This window comes from Antrostomus carolinensis, unplaced genomic scaffold (assembly GCF_000700745.2).
Source record: "Antrostomus carolinensis isolate BGI_N321 unplaced genomic scaffold, ASM70074v2 scaffold25989, whole genome shotgun sequence".
In the NCBI taxonomy this organism is placed as follows: domain Eukaryota; kingdom Metazoa; phylum Chordata; class Aves; order Caprimulgiformes; family Caprimulgidae; genus Antrostomus; species Antrostomus carolinensis.
Genome location: NW_010336797.1, coordinates 6,869 through 23,089, shown reverse-complemented (window position 1 = coordinate 23,089; position 16,221 = coordinate 6,869). Strand labels below are relative to the sequence as shown.

General features: G+C 47.0%; 1 protein-coding gene across 1 annotated transcript; it reads left to right on the top strand.

The window, feature by feature from the left end:
• Nucleotides 1–1,875: 1,875 nt before the first annotated feature.
• NR6A1 (nuclear receptor subfamily 6 group A member 1) lies at nucleotides 1,876–14,050 on the top strand (the record flags this gene model as incomplete). The annotated part of the gene is made up of 7 exons (XM_010174993.1): nucleotides 1,876–1,931; nucleotides 4,086–4,243; nucleotides 5,124–5,348; nucleotides 5,980–6,234; nucleotides 10,092–10,213; nucleotides 12,342–12,494; nucleotides 13,485–14,050. Coding segments are annotated over 7 exons (1,058 nt in total), but the record flags the coding sequence as incomplete, so codon positions are not given.
• Nucleotides 14,051–16,221: the final 2,171 nt, after the last annotated feature.

The following is a 16,221-nucleotide window of genomic DNA, read 5'->3' as shown; positions in this document are numbered from 1 at the left end:
CCTCCTTACACACTTGTCCTTTTTTATTTATTTTTATTTTGGGTTTTTTGGTTTTTTCCCCTAACAGGTACTAGGTTAAGGAGCATTTTCTTCACTATTTTTCACGCCACAGTTGTCCCAATTATCGCATAATTGAGTTGTCAAGTTACTTCCTAACTAGGTCTAAACATCATTATTTTTGAGCCCAGGTTTAGGCCTCGAGCTTCACACTGGAAGGAAAACCTCTGAGGAGGCTCTGGCTGTGCCAGGACAGCTCATCTGGAGAGTGTGCTCATCTGGGAGCCTTTTTGGATCAACCACCAGCAAAACCACTACTGCATTTTGTTGCAGATCTTGGCTAAGTTATACAACTAAGCAAAACTTGCAAAAAATCCCATTTAAGCATCTTGAAAGTAATAATAATTGCTTTATGTCCCATGTTTGTGGCTTCTCCAGGGCACTTAAACAAACACCATCCTGGCATTTCAAATAAAAATAACTCGCTGTCGTATTGGAGGTGATCAACTTTGCGTTAAAAGGATTAAAACTGTATTGATGATCTTTGTGACACGTTTTAAGGTGCCACAGGGGTCACCCTGCTGCTGGTCACGGGCTGGCGGAGTTGTCAGTCGTCAGGACAGTGTTGGGCAGTGGTTTGTTTTGCTGGACTTGGTGGTTATGACTCAGGAAAATGCTGTTTACATCCAAGTGCCCACGTAGCTCTGCCTTGCTGCCAGCGCAGCGGGTGAACCTGCCTGTGTACAGTTGCAAGTGTGGCACCAAGGCAGATGGGGATGATTAAAATCAAGCAGCAGTGTGGCTTTCTGCTACAGAAATTTTTCCTTAAATTCTGTGCCATTTTCTGCCTCGGGAAGGCCTCCTGCAGCCCTGTGTGCCAAGCAGGGTGAGGACGGTGGCAGCAGCAAGGTCACGGCGCAGCTGGGGAGAACCTCCTGCCAAGTCTGGCCATGTTGTGGTGGGAAAGAGATTGGGACCAGATAAACGAGGGGGGGGACCCAGCCCGGGAGAGGAGGCACACGAGGGGCAGCGGAGGTCCTCGAATGCTGTCGTCTTCTGCTGAGCTGCTCTGCCAATAAAGAGAAAAGCGAGGCAAAGAGGATGGTAGAGAAGCAGCTTCAAGATAATCTCCTTGATTGCACTTCACTGAAGCTCCCTGGAAATTGTTTAAAGAGCCTTTAAAATGTAGCTGCTGTATTGAGAGACTAGGCTGCCTGTCTGAAATGAAACTGCATGGGTCGGTCTAGTAACTTGAATTTTAAATGACAGCTTTGCGTGCAACTAGCTGGGTAAAACATCTCCCCTCCATTTTCAGTGGTAGCTGTGGGAGATCTGCCCCTCTGAAGTGCCAGCAGCGTGGTAGTTACCAGTGAAGTGCTTTATCTCTGCGATGTCAGCGGCACTGGTTGGGGTCTCTCCAGGTGGAACTGTGGGCAGCAGAGTTAGAAATGCCGGTGTTCGCATTTCTAGCAGTCGTGGGCATTTGTTGGGTTATTTCCAGAGGTGAAGTAGGGTTGCTTTCCCTGTGCCACTGCTCAGATTATTCTGGAATTTAATTGTGATAAAGGACTTGCTATTCCTTCGTTACCTATCACTCCGGGATCGCACGAAGAAACACAGAACTCCCCGAGCAGCCCCACTGACTGATGTGTGCATGCCCTTTGGGGTGAGCATCGTGTGTTTGCTGCTCGAGCTCTCCAGTGCCCTCAAAAGCACTGCAGGTTTCTGTGTAAACTGCTTTGATGAACAAAATGAATCTGTTAAGATATAAAGATTTTTTTTTTTTCAAAGTAGTAGATATCTTCATATGTATTTCTGGAATACCAAACAGCAGCGTTTGTTCAACCTCCTCATCAAGGTTTGGTTGTTTTCTTTCAGCAATCAGAGAGGATGGCATGCCAGGAGGCAGGAACAAAAGCATCGGACCTGTCCAGGTGAGCATGTCTGACCGTTGCTTCACAGTTCCTTCCCTTCAGCTTTCGCTCCCTTGGCCTTGGCACACACCTCACAGGTGAGGGGGCTCGGACTGGGCCGGCAGCCTGGTGTGGCATGAGCCTGAGGTTAATTTGACTGAGCCGTTCTCAGCCCTGCCCATGTCTCCTGCTGCCGTAGCAGGGCTGTGACTCTCCACAAGTGTTAGAAACACACGTCATAGAATCATAGAATTCCAGACTGGTTTGGGTTGGAAGGGACCTTAAAGCTCATCCAGTTCCAACCCCCCTGCTAGCAGCAGGGACACCTTCCACTAGACCAGGTTGCTTAAAGCCTCATCCAGCCTGGCCTTGAACACTTCCAGGGAGGGGGCAAATCTACTGTCATGAACAGTAGGTTTGTAAATAAAGCTCAGTGGTTGCTTATCCCCAGAGGGGACACAGTGTAGATCCCAGGGTGCCCGTATGAATACACGGGCAGTCTCTGGCTGGCCGGCACGGCACTCTGTCCTTTGTGAGCCGCACAAGGACGTCTGTCCCTCCGCAGCTCCCAGTAAATCTCACGGGCTGCCTGCTGCAATTCCTGCAGTCGCTGTGAGCGGGGCACCCAGTAAATGTCTCGCTGATTGATGGTGCAGCTTGTCTGGAGATGTCTTGTGAGGCGCGAGGTAATTCAGCGCAGCAGCTTGTGCGGTGTGCGTGAGAAATGATGGCTGTTTCCAGCTCGCTTCTAGAAAAGCGGTCTTTTAAAAGTTTACTGTTTATTTCAATAAAATAGAAATAACACTGAAAACGTTTTCTGTCACTCTGTGTGCCTGTGAAAAGACTACTTACCCCAGTCAGAACTGGGTGAGGTCCTACACAGCGAACCAAGAAAAAGGCAGGAATGAGAGCGCGGCCGTGCCCGTGCTCAGCATCGGACAGTACCTGGCTCCAACAATCAAATCTCTCAGTAATGAGAGAACATTTTCTGCTCTTTGCAAGCATATTTCTAACAGCCTTAGTTACTGATTCTTCAAGCCTGTGTGGGCCTATTGGAGAAGAACAAACATTGAATTTCTGACCAGGTAATGATTTTTAGTGCCTCTCTGAGCAGCGTAGCTGTGGTAAAACAGCAGCCATTGCCAGCCAGAGTGGGCCCTCACGCGTCTGAGCCTTGCGTGGTCGGTCAGTGGTGGACCGTAGATTATGCCAGCAGCTCTGTTTCCTGGAGTGAGGCTCTGTAGCTGTTGCACTCTCAGGTTCTGTACCTGGGTCGGCTTCCTGAGTTTTACAGACACTTTTGGCAAGACTGGAATAAGCTGTCTAAGCAATGGTTTGGTTCTTGAAAATGATGTTCAGAGTTCACCGCGCTTTCTTGCAGCATCTTAACTCGAGGTCTTTCCTTGTTTTGTGACAGCCTCTCTAAGGGACATGCAGCACAGAATTAAACAAAAGAAAAAACCCAGAAACTTTTATGTTGCGTTTTCCCTCCTACTGATGCAGCATTTCTCCAGGAGCATACCCAGCTCTCTCTTGAAACTTTATACTTCAGTGAACTCCATTTTTAATATTTTCAGTCCATTTTAGCTTCATATATATTACTCCCTAACACTTGTTTTAAATATTAGATGCTTGATTACTTTTTTAGGGGCAACCTGGTTCTTACCTGGGGAAAAATAGTGGACAATGATTCCCTGTAAATGTTTTCCTGACTAATTTTGTATGTCACCTTACTTCTCTCAAGTGCTTTATCAAATCAGAGCCTACCCCACCTGCTGTTTGCCTTTGCCTCTGCCGAGTACAGAGTGATGTTCCCGATGAACTGGCCTCAGTTACTCCCAGGTTTTTCACTGAGTGACAGTGGCTGATTTATGGCTCGTTGCTGTGGGTATTTGGCATCATCTTTTCATGTGTCCATTCCCCTCTGCTGCGTTATTGTCACTTGAGTTGTACTGCAGGCACTGGGGGGCACCACGATTAGCTGTAAACAGTGTTTGTTTTTCCTGTACATAGTGAAATGTAAAGGAGAGATGTGAATGGTGAAGCGTTTCTCCCGGTGGAGGCTGGTTTCAGCTCTCTTGGATGTGGTCGTATAGTCAAGGTGTTTCATGTACAGAGGCTCTGCCTTGTTTCTATTACCACCTGAAATAACCATAACGGTTCTGTATTTGACAGATATCAGAGGAAGAGATTGAAAGAATTATGTCTGGGCAAGAATTTGAGGGAGAGGCAAACATGTCATGGAGCAACAACGGAGACAGTGACCATAGTTCCCCTGGAAATGGAGTTTCTGAGAGCAACCAGCCTTCACCCGTTTCTACTCCATCTTCAAGGTGGGAATGAGCCCTGGCAGAATTTCATACGCCAGGAATCCTGACTTGTCTTTCCCTGAGTGGTACTTTGGGTCAATGTAGGAAAAACACACCGTGAGTGCATCTGTGTGTAAATTGAGCACGCTGCAGATTCTTACATCTTTCGTTGCATTTCAAGAAAGGCAGCCACTGGATTGAAAAAATTGAACTCGGAGGTGAAATGCTCCTGAGTAAATGAAAAAGAAGGTGATCTTGAGTTAAAGTGATATTTAAAATATATCTCTTAATTTGTATCAATAGTTTTTTTCTGCAGATGATGGGAACTTGTTTACCTTTTGCTGCTCATTCTGTATAAGCTCTTTTTCTGCACCGTGCTCAGATTTTGAAAATAAATTACTATTACTCCATTCAGGTTACTAATTGATGGGGTTATATTAACGTCGGTTAACGTGCTGGCCTCCTGATGCAGCCTTTGATTGGAAACACAGTGAGAATCTCAGACTCGTATTCCATCTGCTTTCAGTGGCATCTTGAGCTGGGAGATATTTGTCTTCACTGGTTGTGTAAATACTTCATTCTAAATACTAAATACTAAACTTAATACTAAATTCTGGCCCTAAGGAAGCTGGGTGGAGAAACCTCGTGCAGTTGGGTTTCTGTTTGAGTCTCTGAATGGCTGCTCAGCCACGGTTTCCAGATCTCCATGAAGTGGAACTAGTGCTGAACATGAGATGTAAGGTGTCTGGTTTGCATGTTCTCAATTATTTCCAGTGTAGGGTTTAAATACAAAGGCATTTTCCGTTCTGGTTTTATTAACATTTCTGCTGGAGCTGGATGAAACGTTGGAATGAATCAGGTGGAATTTAGGGGGTGTATTAAAAGGCTTTTCCTTTTCCAGTAGGTCCGTGGAGCTGAATGGATTCACGGCACTCAGGGATCAGTACATAGGGACACCGGTGTCCACGCACTATCAGTACCTCCCGCACCTTTTTAGCTACTCGGCTCACTCGGCTCTGATGCCCCCGCAAACGCGCAGCCTGGACCCCCAGTCGCACAGTCTCATCAATCAGTTGGTGTCAGCAGAGGACCTGGAGCCGCTGGGCACGCCGATGCTCATTGAGGGCGGGTGAGTGTGTGGGGTGTGGTACCAGAACTGCCCCAGAGCTGCCTGTTCCTAGCTGTCGTTGGGATCTGGCTGTCCCTGGACGGCAAGAGGGGTGACCGGGCACATTCCTGCATGACCCCATCAGCAGCTGTAGTGCCAGCAGCAAACCAGACTATGTTCCTTGGGTGGCCTGTGCCCTTGCCTGGGGCCAGAACTGATGTGCACAGACCTTGCGTGGGGTTTCAGGCTGCATGGCTGGGCTGAGCGTGCACGGGAGCAGGGTTTGATGCGTTTCAGCCTTAGCATTGTATTAATTGTACAGAAGTTAATAAGGATGGTACCTGGAAAAATACACATGGGTGGGAAAAAGCTGAGTGGTTGGTCCATTGGCGAGAGCTGCAGGACAGTCTCTGAGGCCAGGCTGCCCAATGCCCTGTGGCTGGGTGCTGGCTGGGTGGGTGACCCCGGGGGTTGGGGAGCTGGGCGCTGGCCATCGTGGCTCCTGCTGCCAGGTGACCCTCTGGGCAATGGCACGTTGTGCACTTGAACACGAATTCCTGTGGTGTTTGCCTCGCTTTGCAAGTGGCTCATCAGGTGATGTCATGCAATGTTTTTAATGGTTTTTATGCCTTCATATTGACTGTGCCTGCAGGTATAAAGTGACTCAGGCAGAGCTGTTTGCGTTGTTGTGTCGTCTGGCGGATGAATTGCTTTTCAGGCAGATTGCTTGGATCAAGAAGCTGCCATTCTTCTGTGAACTCTCCATCAAGGACTATACCTGCCTGCTCGGCTCTACGTGGCAGGAGCTGATCCTGCTCTCCTCGCTGACTGTTTACAGCAAGCAGATCTTTGGTGACCTTGCGGACGTCACCTCCAAGTACTCTCCCTCTGATGACGAGCTGCACAGGTGAGACGTTGGGCTGAGCCCATGGGTAAGGGAATATGACCTAGGGTTGGAGGAGCCATTGGGAGGATGGTGGTCAGGCGTTTCTGGCCCTGTGGCTGACTAACCACCTCTCCTGGGACAGGTCTCCTCACCTGCTGCTGTTTTCCTGATCTGTTTTTTAGGAAATGGTTGTTCCAGGCTCAGGGAGTACACCATGGCTAGTCAGTGCTGTATCAGAACTTCCTTCTCTAGGAAGCGGGAAGGTGCACGGTGCTGTATGGTGCTGTTTGAAGTTCCCGTAGCAACGCTGTTGTCCTCCAGCACGGCCCTACAAACTGCCTTTTTTATGGGGAGAGTAAAACTAACCAATACTTTGGGTAACCCTGAGATACAGGACAGAAGGTCTTATTGAAAAACCCTTTGGGCCAGTGGAAAGGTTGCTCACAAAGCTGGTTGTCTGTGTTATCAAAGTGTTCGTTATTAATTGCTATTTCATTGTTTTCATTACATAAATTTAAAGATGTTGCAACCGAGCTCTTGTTTTTTCCATGGTACGTGCTATCTGATGCTCTGAGGAACCTGCCTTTCATTTATCATTTTGGTCAGGGTGTTGTTTTTTGGTTTGGGTGTTTTGCTTTGTAGTCTTGGTGCCAGGCAGATCCTCCTTTTGGTAGAAGAGTCACAATCTCACGATGTTATGGCAGAATAGGTGGGATTGACGGAAACTGCTGCCCACCTTCCCTTTTAACATCCACTCTGTTTGCGCTCTGGCCTCACTGGGGTGAGAGTCACTGAGGGATCTAAGTGTCTGGTGAGCAGAGATTTGAGATTCTTTGGTGGTCCTCAGCCATCACAGTATCTAGCAGTTCCTTGAGGTTCCTTTGTGCGTGTGCTTCGACAGCCGGAGGGGCTGCCTGGCTGAGACCGCTGCGGAGGTGAGGAGAGAAGCCGAGAGCTGGACCCAGGTGTCTCATTTCCTGGGGCAGGTTCCTCCACGGGTGCTGCTCTGCCCGGCCATTCATCCTGCATCTGGTGCTGCTCCTGCGAGGAACAGTGTAAGGGTCATAGAAAACCACAATAACACTTGTTCCTGCATTCAGCCATCCTTTTGTTCCTGCTGTCCTGGTCAGAGCCTCAAGAGAGAAGCGTTTGTTTCATTTTGATTTTGCGATAAATAACGAGCGAGAGGTAAGAGAACAAGACAAAGGAGGAATCCTCGCCCTTCAGAAACCAGCAATTCAGAGCTGGTCGCCTCGAAAGTCCTTCAGAGAAGATCTGTGCACATGGATGGAAATAGGTGTTCTTGGGAGCGGAATGTTTCTGTAGTCTCCTCTTCTGATTTAGCTTTTCAAGTATCATTAATTGTCATTAGGAACATGGGAAAACACACACCAGAAAAAAGGCATTTAGCATGAAGCTGCACAGATGAGGGGTCTCAAGCCACATGGCTCCCTCCCACTTGTCTTTGTGGGAGTTCAGCTTGACTGTGTGCAGGCGGCAGTGGGATGCTCTGTGGGTCTTACTCTCCCCATCCCATGCGCTCGGGGAAAAGCTGGTCCCTTGGGATTTGAGAGGGGCTCTTGCAGAGAGGCATCTGACTTGTGGGTTTCCTTGCAGAGCCCCTGTTTCCTCTGGCATTGATCAGTAATGATTGCAAACCGAAGTTCATTAGATCTCACAGCCTGTTGAATGAACCTCACTGAGCTGTGATAGTCTGGTGCTCTGGGGTTAATTTCTGTTCTCGTTTAGCAAAATGACGGGAGCAATGCTAATTCTGGTAGGTGACAATGAAAGCAGAGGATGAGCTCCCCAGCCCCACTGTTTCAGTCACTTGTAACAACTGGCTAAATGTTCTGTTTGTCTGCTAGATCAAATGTTTTCTTTTATTGTGCTGTTTTTCTCTGAGATGAATATGAAATGAATAGATTCCTGACCTCCCCCGGCACTCCTGATAGCGCTTCCCTTCCCCCTCCTCCCCAGCTGATCCCGATAACTCCCAGCCAGAAACTTGCCTGGTGTAAACTGCGAGGAAGAGTGTGTGGAGGAGTCGGTCCTCGAGAAGAAATAGGGCTGTGAAAAACAGAACAGCTTTGTTTGAAAGGGGGAGGAAAGTATGCACAGAAAAGTAAGACAGTTCAACTGCAGGAGTGAGAGAAGAGCTCTCCTGGATTTATGAAGCGATGAGTGGCTGGTAAAAATGTGCATGCTCTAAAAACAATTAAACCCAGCAGACGACTGAGTGGTCTTTGTGCTCATTAACTTCTTGAGCTTTGCAATCTTGCACCTGCAAGATTTTTAATGTCAACTCGAGAGCAAGAAAACTTGTACAACTTTAGATTAGCCGACAAGGCTTTCATCACTTGGAATATTACTTTCTTGAAGAAGTGACCTGGAGTTCAGATAGCTTGTTTTCACTTCTCGGAGGTCAAACTCCACCATGCATTTTACAAATAACTTTGAAGTAAACAAACACACATGCCAAAATAAGGTATTATTCAGTGAAAAAGGTTCTATTTTTGTTCTATTCAAAGATGGCTTTCTGGCTGTGCTCTTATTCTTTGTGCTGTACAATGCCAGAGCGCAGCTGAAGCTTTCCAAAACACTTCTGTCCCACTTCTGAGCATTTTTGCAATATCTGGTTTCATTGAAACCAGGGGTATTGCTGTGAGATGTGTTCCTGAGAGGCTGTTCTGGCCCTTGGCACGTGCAGATGGTCCCGGAGCGTGCCTGTGGGCACCCGCAGCCCCCTGCACCCTCCAGCTCTGCTTCTGCCTGTTGCTTACACCATGGCTTGTTCATGGTGCACACACAGGGCATCACTCCTGAAGAAGCAGCCCAGCACGCTCTTCTGCAGGAGGACCTTGTTCTGCACCCACAAAATCTCCATCAGGCAACTTGCTGTGAGATTTTGGGGAGATACACGTTCCCTGTGTATCCATGTGCCCTCTCCTGCCCATCTGTGTCACTGGCTGCCCTTGGCTGGTGTGGATGCTCAGGAGAAAGGCACAGCTCGTTCTCAGCAAATGGTACAAAGTCAGAAATGAGTGTGGCTGTACCTGGTGAGGGCGTAGGTGGTGGATGCAGATCCAAGCAGAGGATCCCTGACACGCTGTGCTAGCAGCAGTGCTTCTCCAGTTGGATCTGGATACACGTTTATTAAGTGGAATGAATCCTGCTCATCCCATTTGAGGGGGGAAGTTTAGAAGGAAGCAGCGTGCATTCCTTAGAGTGCATGATTCAACCTTAGACCACGGCCAGCAGTTTCACTCCCTTCAACGTTGGTTATTTGTGGCTTTATGTGGTTAGTTGTGAAAAGGATCCCAGCCTTCCTGCAGCATGTCTCACCCCAGAAGCTCTCAGCTGAGGAGGATTAACAAACCATAACGAGCAGGCAATAAATCCAGCTGTGTGCAAGTACAGGATCTCTGAGTCACTCCTGGGAATTTTTGGGAGGTGAGCTTCCTCACCTGTCTGTCCGAAATTAAGCGTGCGCCACTGTAGCGCGTGAGCGGGTGCAGTTCCTTGGTGTTTAAACCAGGGCTGTTTCCAATGGCAAAGCTGTGTGCCTGCAAGCACACAAGAAGCTTTTGCACCTTCCTAGCTCCATCAAACCTTTCTCTGTCAGAGCAGGCTGGTGATGAACTGAAGCACCAAAAGATGGTTTTTAAAACCCCCAATATCTAAAATATCTGTAGAAGTCAGGTTTGTAACTGAGTCCACTTCCTTCTTCTACTTCAATAACACCAGCAGACTTGAAGCAGTTTTGAATTCTACTGCAAGATGATAAAATCTCTGAAGTTATTTTAAAGAATAAGATTCTTGCCTTTATTGCGTGGGCTGTGTCCTATATACATTGATGTGTGATCTCTGTCCTCCAGATTCAGTGAGGAGGGGATGGAGGTGATGGAGCGGTTGATCTACCTCTTTCGCAAATTTAACCAGTTGAAGGTCAGCAACGAGGAGTACGCGTGTATGAAAGCCATCAACTTCCTAAATCAAGGTGAGTTGATGAAGAGAAGGTGTCAGTCCCACTGGAGAAGTTCTCTGAAACACCCTGAGCTGTCTTTGCTTCCCGCGAGGAAGGAGTCTGAGACCCACAAAGAGACTCAAGCTCTGACCCCTCTCTCTGCGTGTTTGCCACCGTGCAGACCAAACACCACGCAGAGTGGGGTACTTGTGCACCCACGTGAGGAAATCCTGGAAGGGAATGGATTCATTCTCTTAGCCAATTTTTCTTGCCTTTAAATATAGATGCTAAGGACAGTGAGTGTGTCATTGTACACGTGTACCAACGGTACTGATACTGGAATTAGAACAGAATAGAGAGGCCGGTGAAACCTTTCTGGATAAGGCTCTGGTGAGGGATGAGATACTTTAAAAACAATTAATTTGCATGGTTTTGGGTTTTTTTCCTGAAGTAAGCATTGCCTATTTGCTTAACAACCTTTCAGAGATTCCCGACTAGAAAATGTATTTGGTCATTTTTCTGCTTTAAAGGGTGAATTTGTAAAACAAATCTTTCCTTTTTTTTTTTTTAGAGCTTTTCTGACTCTCTGTAATATTCACCTCCAGGATATACACTTAGGGCACATAGTTGGCTTCCTACTGTTTAGATTCTATACCTAATACTAAGTCTTTAAAGTGAAAAGTAATCAGGAATGAAGTATTTATGTGCAGTATTTATGAACTGGGGCTGCATCCTGCTGTTGATTAAGCGGTGTATTCAAGCTGGCAGTCCAGTCTGCTGCAAGACTTTAGGCGTTTCAAAATCCATGCAGAGTAATTCTTCAACATGTGAGAAGCTCCTGGTTGTTTCCTGACAACTGTAGTGGGCTGAAATAGTTTGGAACGTTTTGAGTTTGTTCCTCAGTGGTGCTTGTCCCTGTCTCTGCCCTGGTCTCCATCCAGTGCTCGTGGATCCCCTTTCCCAGTCGTTTGCTGTGGCCCTGGGTCTGTGGGGCCATTCCCGTTGTAAATGAAGAGAGCTGTTGAGAGGCAGATGCTTAACGGATGGTGTTCAGCTGTAATTTTGGAAATAAATGACCCCAAAGTCTTTTGTACCGTGAAAGATAGTTGCAGTCTGTAAAAATGTGCTGCAGGCTTTCTCCTCCCCCACTCATTTCCAGAGGAGATAGTGCTGACGCTTCAATCTGTGCCGGGCTGAGGTTCCGGTTTGCTTCCCTGGGCAGTTTCCTGACACTGGATAATGCACTTCTCGAGCTGGCTCCATTGTTTTCCAGAATGTATTTTCATTAACTTCCTGTCTTCTTTTATTTTTAGTTGAAGTTTGCAATTTTTTATGTGAAATACCTGAGAATTATTTTTAAAAGTCAGCTTTTGGGCACTAGATAAATGCCTCTTCCGTCAGATGGTCTTACTGAGCCTGCACTGACGGGCTGCAGCTTCCTTGCTCACGCTGAATGGTGGCAGTGGGCCTTCCTGCTGGTTTGATAGCTTGGAAATGTCCATTTTTGGGACTAGATGATCTTTCAAGGTCCCTTCCAATCCCTAATGTTCTGTGATTTTTCCATTGTGTATGTTGCCCAACATTGGCAAAGCTAAATTTAAACATAAGAAGTTGACAAGTTTATAAAGCTCGTATGACATAATACATAAGCAGATGGGGAGAAATATGATGATACCTTGAATTATAGAGTTGATTGCTTTCCTCAGCCACGATGATATAGCTAAAATCAACATGTTTCTGTCTGAGGAAGTATTATACTGAATCCGCTGTGAGGACTAAACCTTGACACACAGCTGCTTTGCCCTGGGCAAGCGGGGATTTGAGGCTACAGGAGCTGTTATCTCCAGGAGCATCCATTGAGCTCTGCAGATGGGCAGCTTAAGACATGAGCTGTTCTCATCCTGGTCTTCCGTGGAAGGAAATCCTGTACCCAGCCACGTGTGTAAAGGCACATCCGTGATGCAGGCACGCTGGGAGGGGAGGCAGGAGGTTTAGTGTTTGTCCACCTGGCCACTCGAAGCCAAGTCTCCAAAGCAGGGACCCAGCTTAGAGTTTTAGCAGTCAGTTTGTTTTTCCTGAAGAAATGACAATACGTGTGAGCCTGCTGCTCTTCTAGCGTGTTCCTGTCACGTTTTCACTCCTGTAACGTACTCGCTTGCAGACATCAGGGGTCTGACCAACGCGTCCCAGCTGGAGCAGCTGAATAAGCGGTACTGGTACGTTTGCCAGGACTTCACGGAGTACAAATACCCACACCAGCCCAACAGGTTTCCGGATTTAATGATGTGTTTGCCCGAGATACGATACATTGCAGGTAACTTTTTCAGCTCTTCTCCCACTGGGATGGTGTGCAAGTTAGGAAATTTCCTTTGAAAAGAAAATTAATTTATAACAATGAAATTCTTGTTGGCTTTGGTGGAGAATGGTTTTGTTGGGACCTTTTGCTATCGAAGCTTCTCGCCCACCTTTAAGCCTCTTTCCCATCACCCCGAGCTCACCCAGCCAGACCGGCTCTTTGCACATTGTCCTTATGATGCCAGCGGATTCAGGGTCATGCCCTGCTCTGACCTGCTGCCCTTCGAGGACCTTGGTCAGGTTCTCCTTTTATTTTCTTCCTTTCAATCCCAACTCGGAAGCAGTTTGTCTCAAAAGGTTGGAACCCTGGTTTGAGTGGCTGTAAGAAATAGAGAGACCCCTGAAATGCTGCTTAATTAAGGGGCAGATGATGAGCAGAGCAGCGGGCAGACCTGCAGTGTAACCCCCAGGTTTCAGCTCGTCCGGACCTCTGAAATCCACAGGTGAATTTTCAGATGCAGTTGTGTCACTAATGAGATCTACAAGGTCTGGTGTTACCAAAACATTGTTTGTTCCTGAATGTTACAGCAAAGGGAGATACTGGTCTGCCTGTGTCAAGGCTCTGTATGCTCCATCCTGCTCTGTTGTAACGAACTAGATGATAATCACAGAGCAGCTCTTGTAATTTACTCGTTGAGATCAAGCAGGGAGTTTGAGGAGGGACGGGATTTAGTCTTTCCCAGTTTCTGTAAATACTGCTTCATTGTGGAGAAATCATTTTGATCTGACTTTGCCCATTTATTTTTCTTTCAATTCAGTAAATAATAAATCCTGTTGTGTCCAAACGAATATCAAATGTCTAATGTAGCAATAGGATGATTAACTGCTTCTCCGAGAGGTTCAAGGTAAAACCATCTCCGGCACTGCGGGCTTAGGTGTCTCTGAAATCTGATTCAGGAGTGGTTGCTAATTCTGGTTTTCTGTTGTTTTTTTTTTTTTTCCTTACCAGGAAAAATGGTGAATGTGCCCCTGGAGCAGCTGCCTCTCCTTTTTAAGGCCGTTCTACATTCCTGCAAGACGAGCGTGAGCAAAGAGTGAGCCCGGCTGGCCCGGCCGGTGCCTTACGCTGTGCCTCAGGCAGGGAGCTGGCTCACCCCGGAGAGGGGCAAAGGATCCAGGCAGGAGACGGGGCGGTGGGCGTCCCTGCCCTTGTAGCAAGAATCTTTTGTTGTTTGTCTTGTTTTGTTTTGTTTTTTGTTTTTTTAACTCTTTTTCCTATATATTTATTTCACGACAGAGTTGAATGTATGATCCTCAACACAATGCACATGGTTCTGTCTGAATGCAGCAGATGCATTCTCCAGTGGTTTACAGAATGTGAAGATGTTTAATGTTACAGTGTTTGGTAGGGTTAGTTCTTTTCTATTTTGGGGGGCTGGGGAACCGAGATGACTTAAGACTACCTCAAGGAGAAGATGCTGTTTGTGCACTGCTCTTTCCATGATTTGTATCCAAAAGTGTTTGTTGTAGAGAGCAAACGGCCTCACTGCGTCGACGGAGCTGTTGATATCCCAAGCGGATGATTTTGGAGAAGCGGGTGTTAGAGAAGTGCCAAGCTTATTTTCTTTAAATATAATAATAATAATGATGTAAAAAAGGCAGGGAGTGGAGAAGAGGGAAGAGTCCATCTGGCCAGTTGGTTCCTTTTCCCCTGGCAGTTTTCAGACGCAGGTGGTAGCTCCTGCAGTTTCCTGGGATCCTGTCCCAGCAGGGTGGCAGTGTCCCAGCAGGGTGGCAGTGTCCCCGAGGCGCGAGGGGCTCGCTGTCCCCGGCCCCTCCTGGGCGCTGCAGGCCGGGGCTCTGCCCCCAGCCCAGCCTGGCCTCTCCCTGTTGCTGCACGACTGAAATTGGGTCCCTGCAGTTTGGACTACACAAAGGTACTCTTGTTGCTAGAGAACTGCAAGTAATTGCTCATCATTTCCTTAACGTCCATTTTAGGTTCACAAAAGCAGGAAAAACCTACTTAGAAAAGAGGCAGGATTGCCCCTTTCAGCAGATTCCTCCAAGGTGGTATCTGACCACTGAGGAGCTTCAGCCTTGCAGCAATCCCCAGCAGCCCATTTCTGGGAACAGTCAACACACCCTGTGGTTAAATGTGACCTGTGGAACGGGGACAGGGGACTCCAGTGTCCTCTGGCGTGGCTTTCTCTGCTGGACTCGGGGAATGCGTGATCCGTAGTCGTGTCATCCTGCCAGGACTGTTCTGCTGCTTGTGGAATCCCTTCCCAGGGAAAAAATACTGTTAATGCAGAACTGGGGAAAATGTGCTGTCCTAAGGTGTTGCAAGGCTTGGGTTTTCCATCTCTCAACCTCCCCACTACACCACTGCACAGAGAACTGGTTTAATGAGAGAGAACTGGTTTAATGAGAACTGGTTTAATGAGGTCTGGTTAGCTGTTTGAGTCATTGCAAAGTGCTGGTGTGTAGATAAATGTGGATATTCTCATGAGTAACCTCATGGCTTCCTGCTCATGGTGGTGATAGTGGTGGGGAGGTTGGACGAGATGCTCTTGTTCTCATCTCCTCATTAAGAATTAACGTTCAAAGACTCAGTCATGCTCCCTGGCTGATGTCCTTCCCTGTGCCCTCAGATAAGAATCTTTGTCTTGTCCTGGTGGCAGCTGTGTGTGGCACGAAGCGAGTACTGCTCGGAGGTACGGAAGCTGCTGTGAGATGAATGTGATGATGGTGAAGAGGAGCAAAATCTCACTCACCAAAGCCCAGACCCAGGGCAGCATCCCCTTCTCTGCAGCCCCCCTTGGGCACCGTCCAGCTCGACGGTTTCCCTCTCCTAAAAGTCCACTAGCTGCTCGTTTGTCATTATTTAACGAGGATGTTACGGGTAACGGCTGCTGGGCCCAGCAGCAGTTCAGCTGATAGAGCTTCACAATCCAAAGGTGGTTCTGTAAATCTCATTTACTTTCTGACTGTAAAATGAGACGAGCACGTATTTCTCAGGAAAGCCTTCTGCATCCAGCCTATACCTCACCTGTAAATGGGAAGATTTTAGTGCATCTGTTTGTAAGTTAGAAAGTATTTCTCAGCTTTTAAGTTTAATTCCCAAATAGCTTGATAAGATCTTTTTTATTACGGGTTATCTTCTGGCTTGCTGTTTTATCCACTCAAGGAATTGTGAAAATTGCATAGGAGTAATTTTTATCCTACGGTTGCTGAATTATTATAATTTGATGATGAATAAGAGTTTGTTTTAATTAGTGTACATAAAAGCTCTCATCTTATTGCCAAATACCCAACAAAAATAATGGATTAGGTATTTTGTGTTTGTCCCAAATAGACTCCCAAGACTAATGCTGTACCAACACCACCAAAAAAACCCTCGATTCATTTATGAAGATGAACAGAGGAGAATGTTCTGCTTCCTGTTGTATCAAGCAGATTTTACAAAGGTTGGTTGGCAGCAGGTAACCCATTTGTTGTAGGGAGTAGACAAGCCTTACTAAACAGACAAGTAAGGAAGAAGTTAATACACTGAACCAGAACCTGGCTCACCGGACAGTCGTTCTTAATATCTTCTGCACCAAGTCCTCTAATGACTTGTATTTTTTAAACAGGGTAAAGTGAATGTGTTGCATTGCAAACTCAGGTATTATGAGAAGGTAGGAACGTAGCTAGAGACGTAGAGATGTTAGGTCAGTCACTAGATGTATTTGTGAATTTGGTTTGAA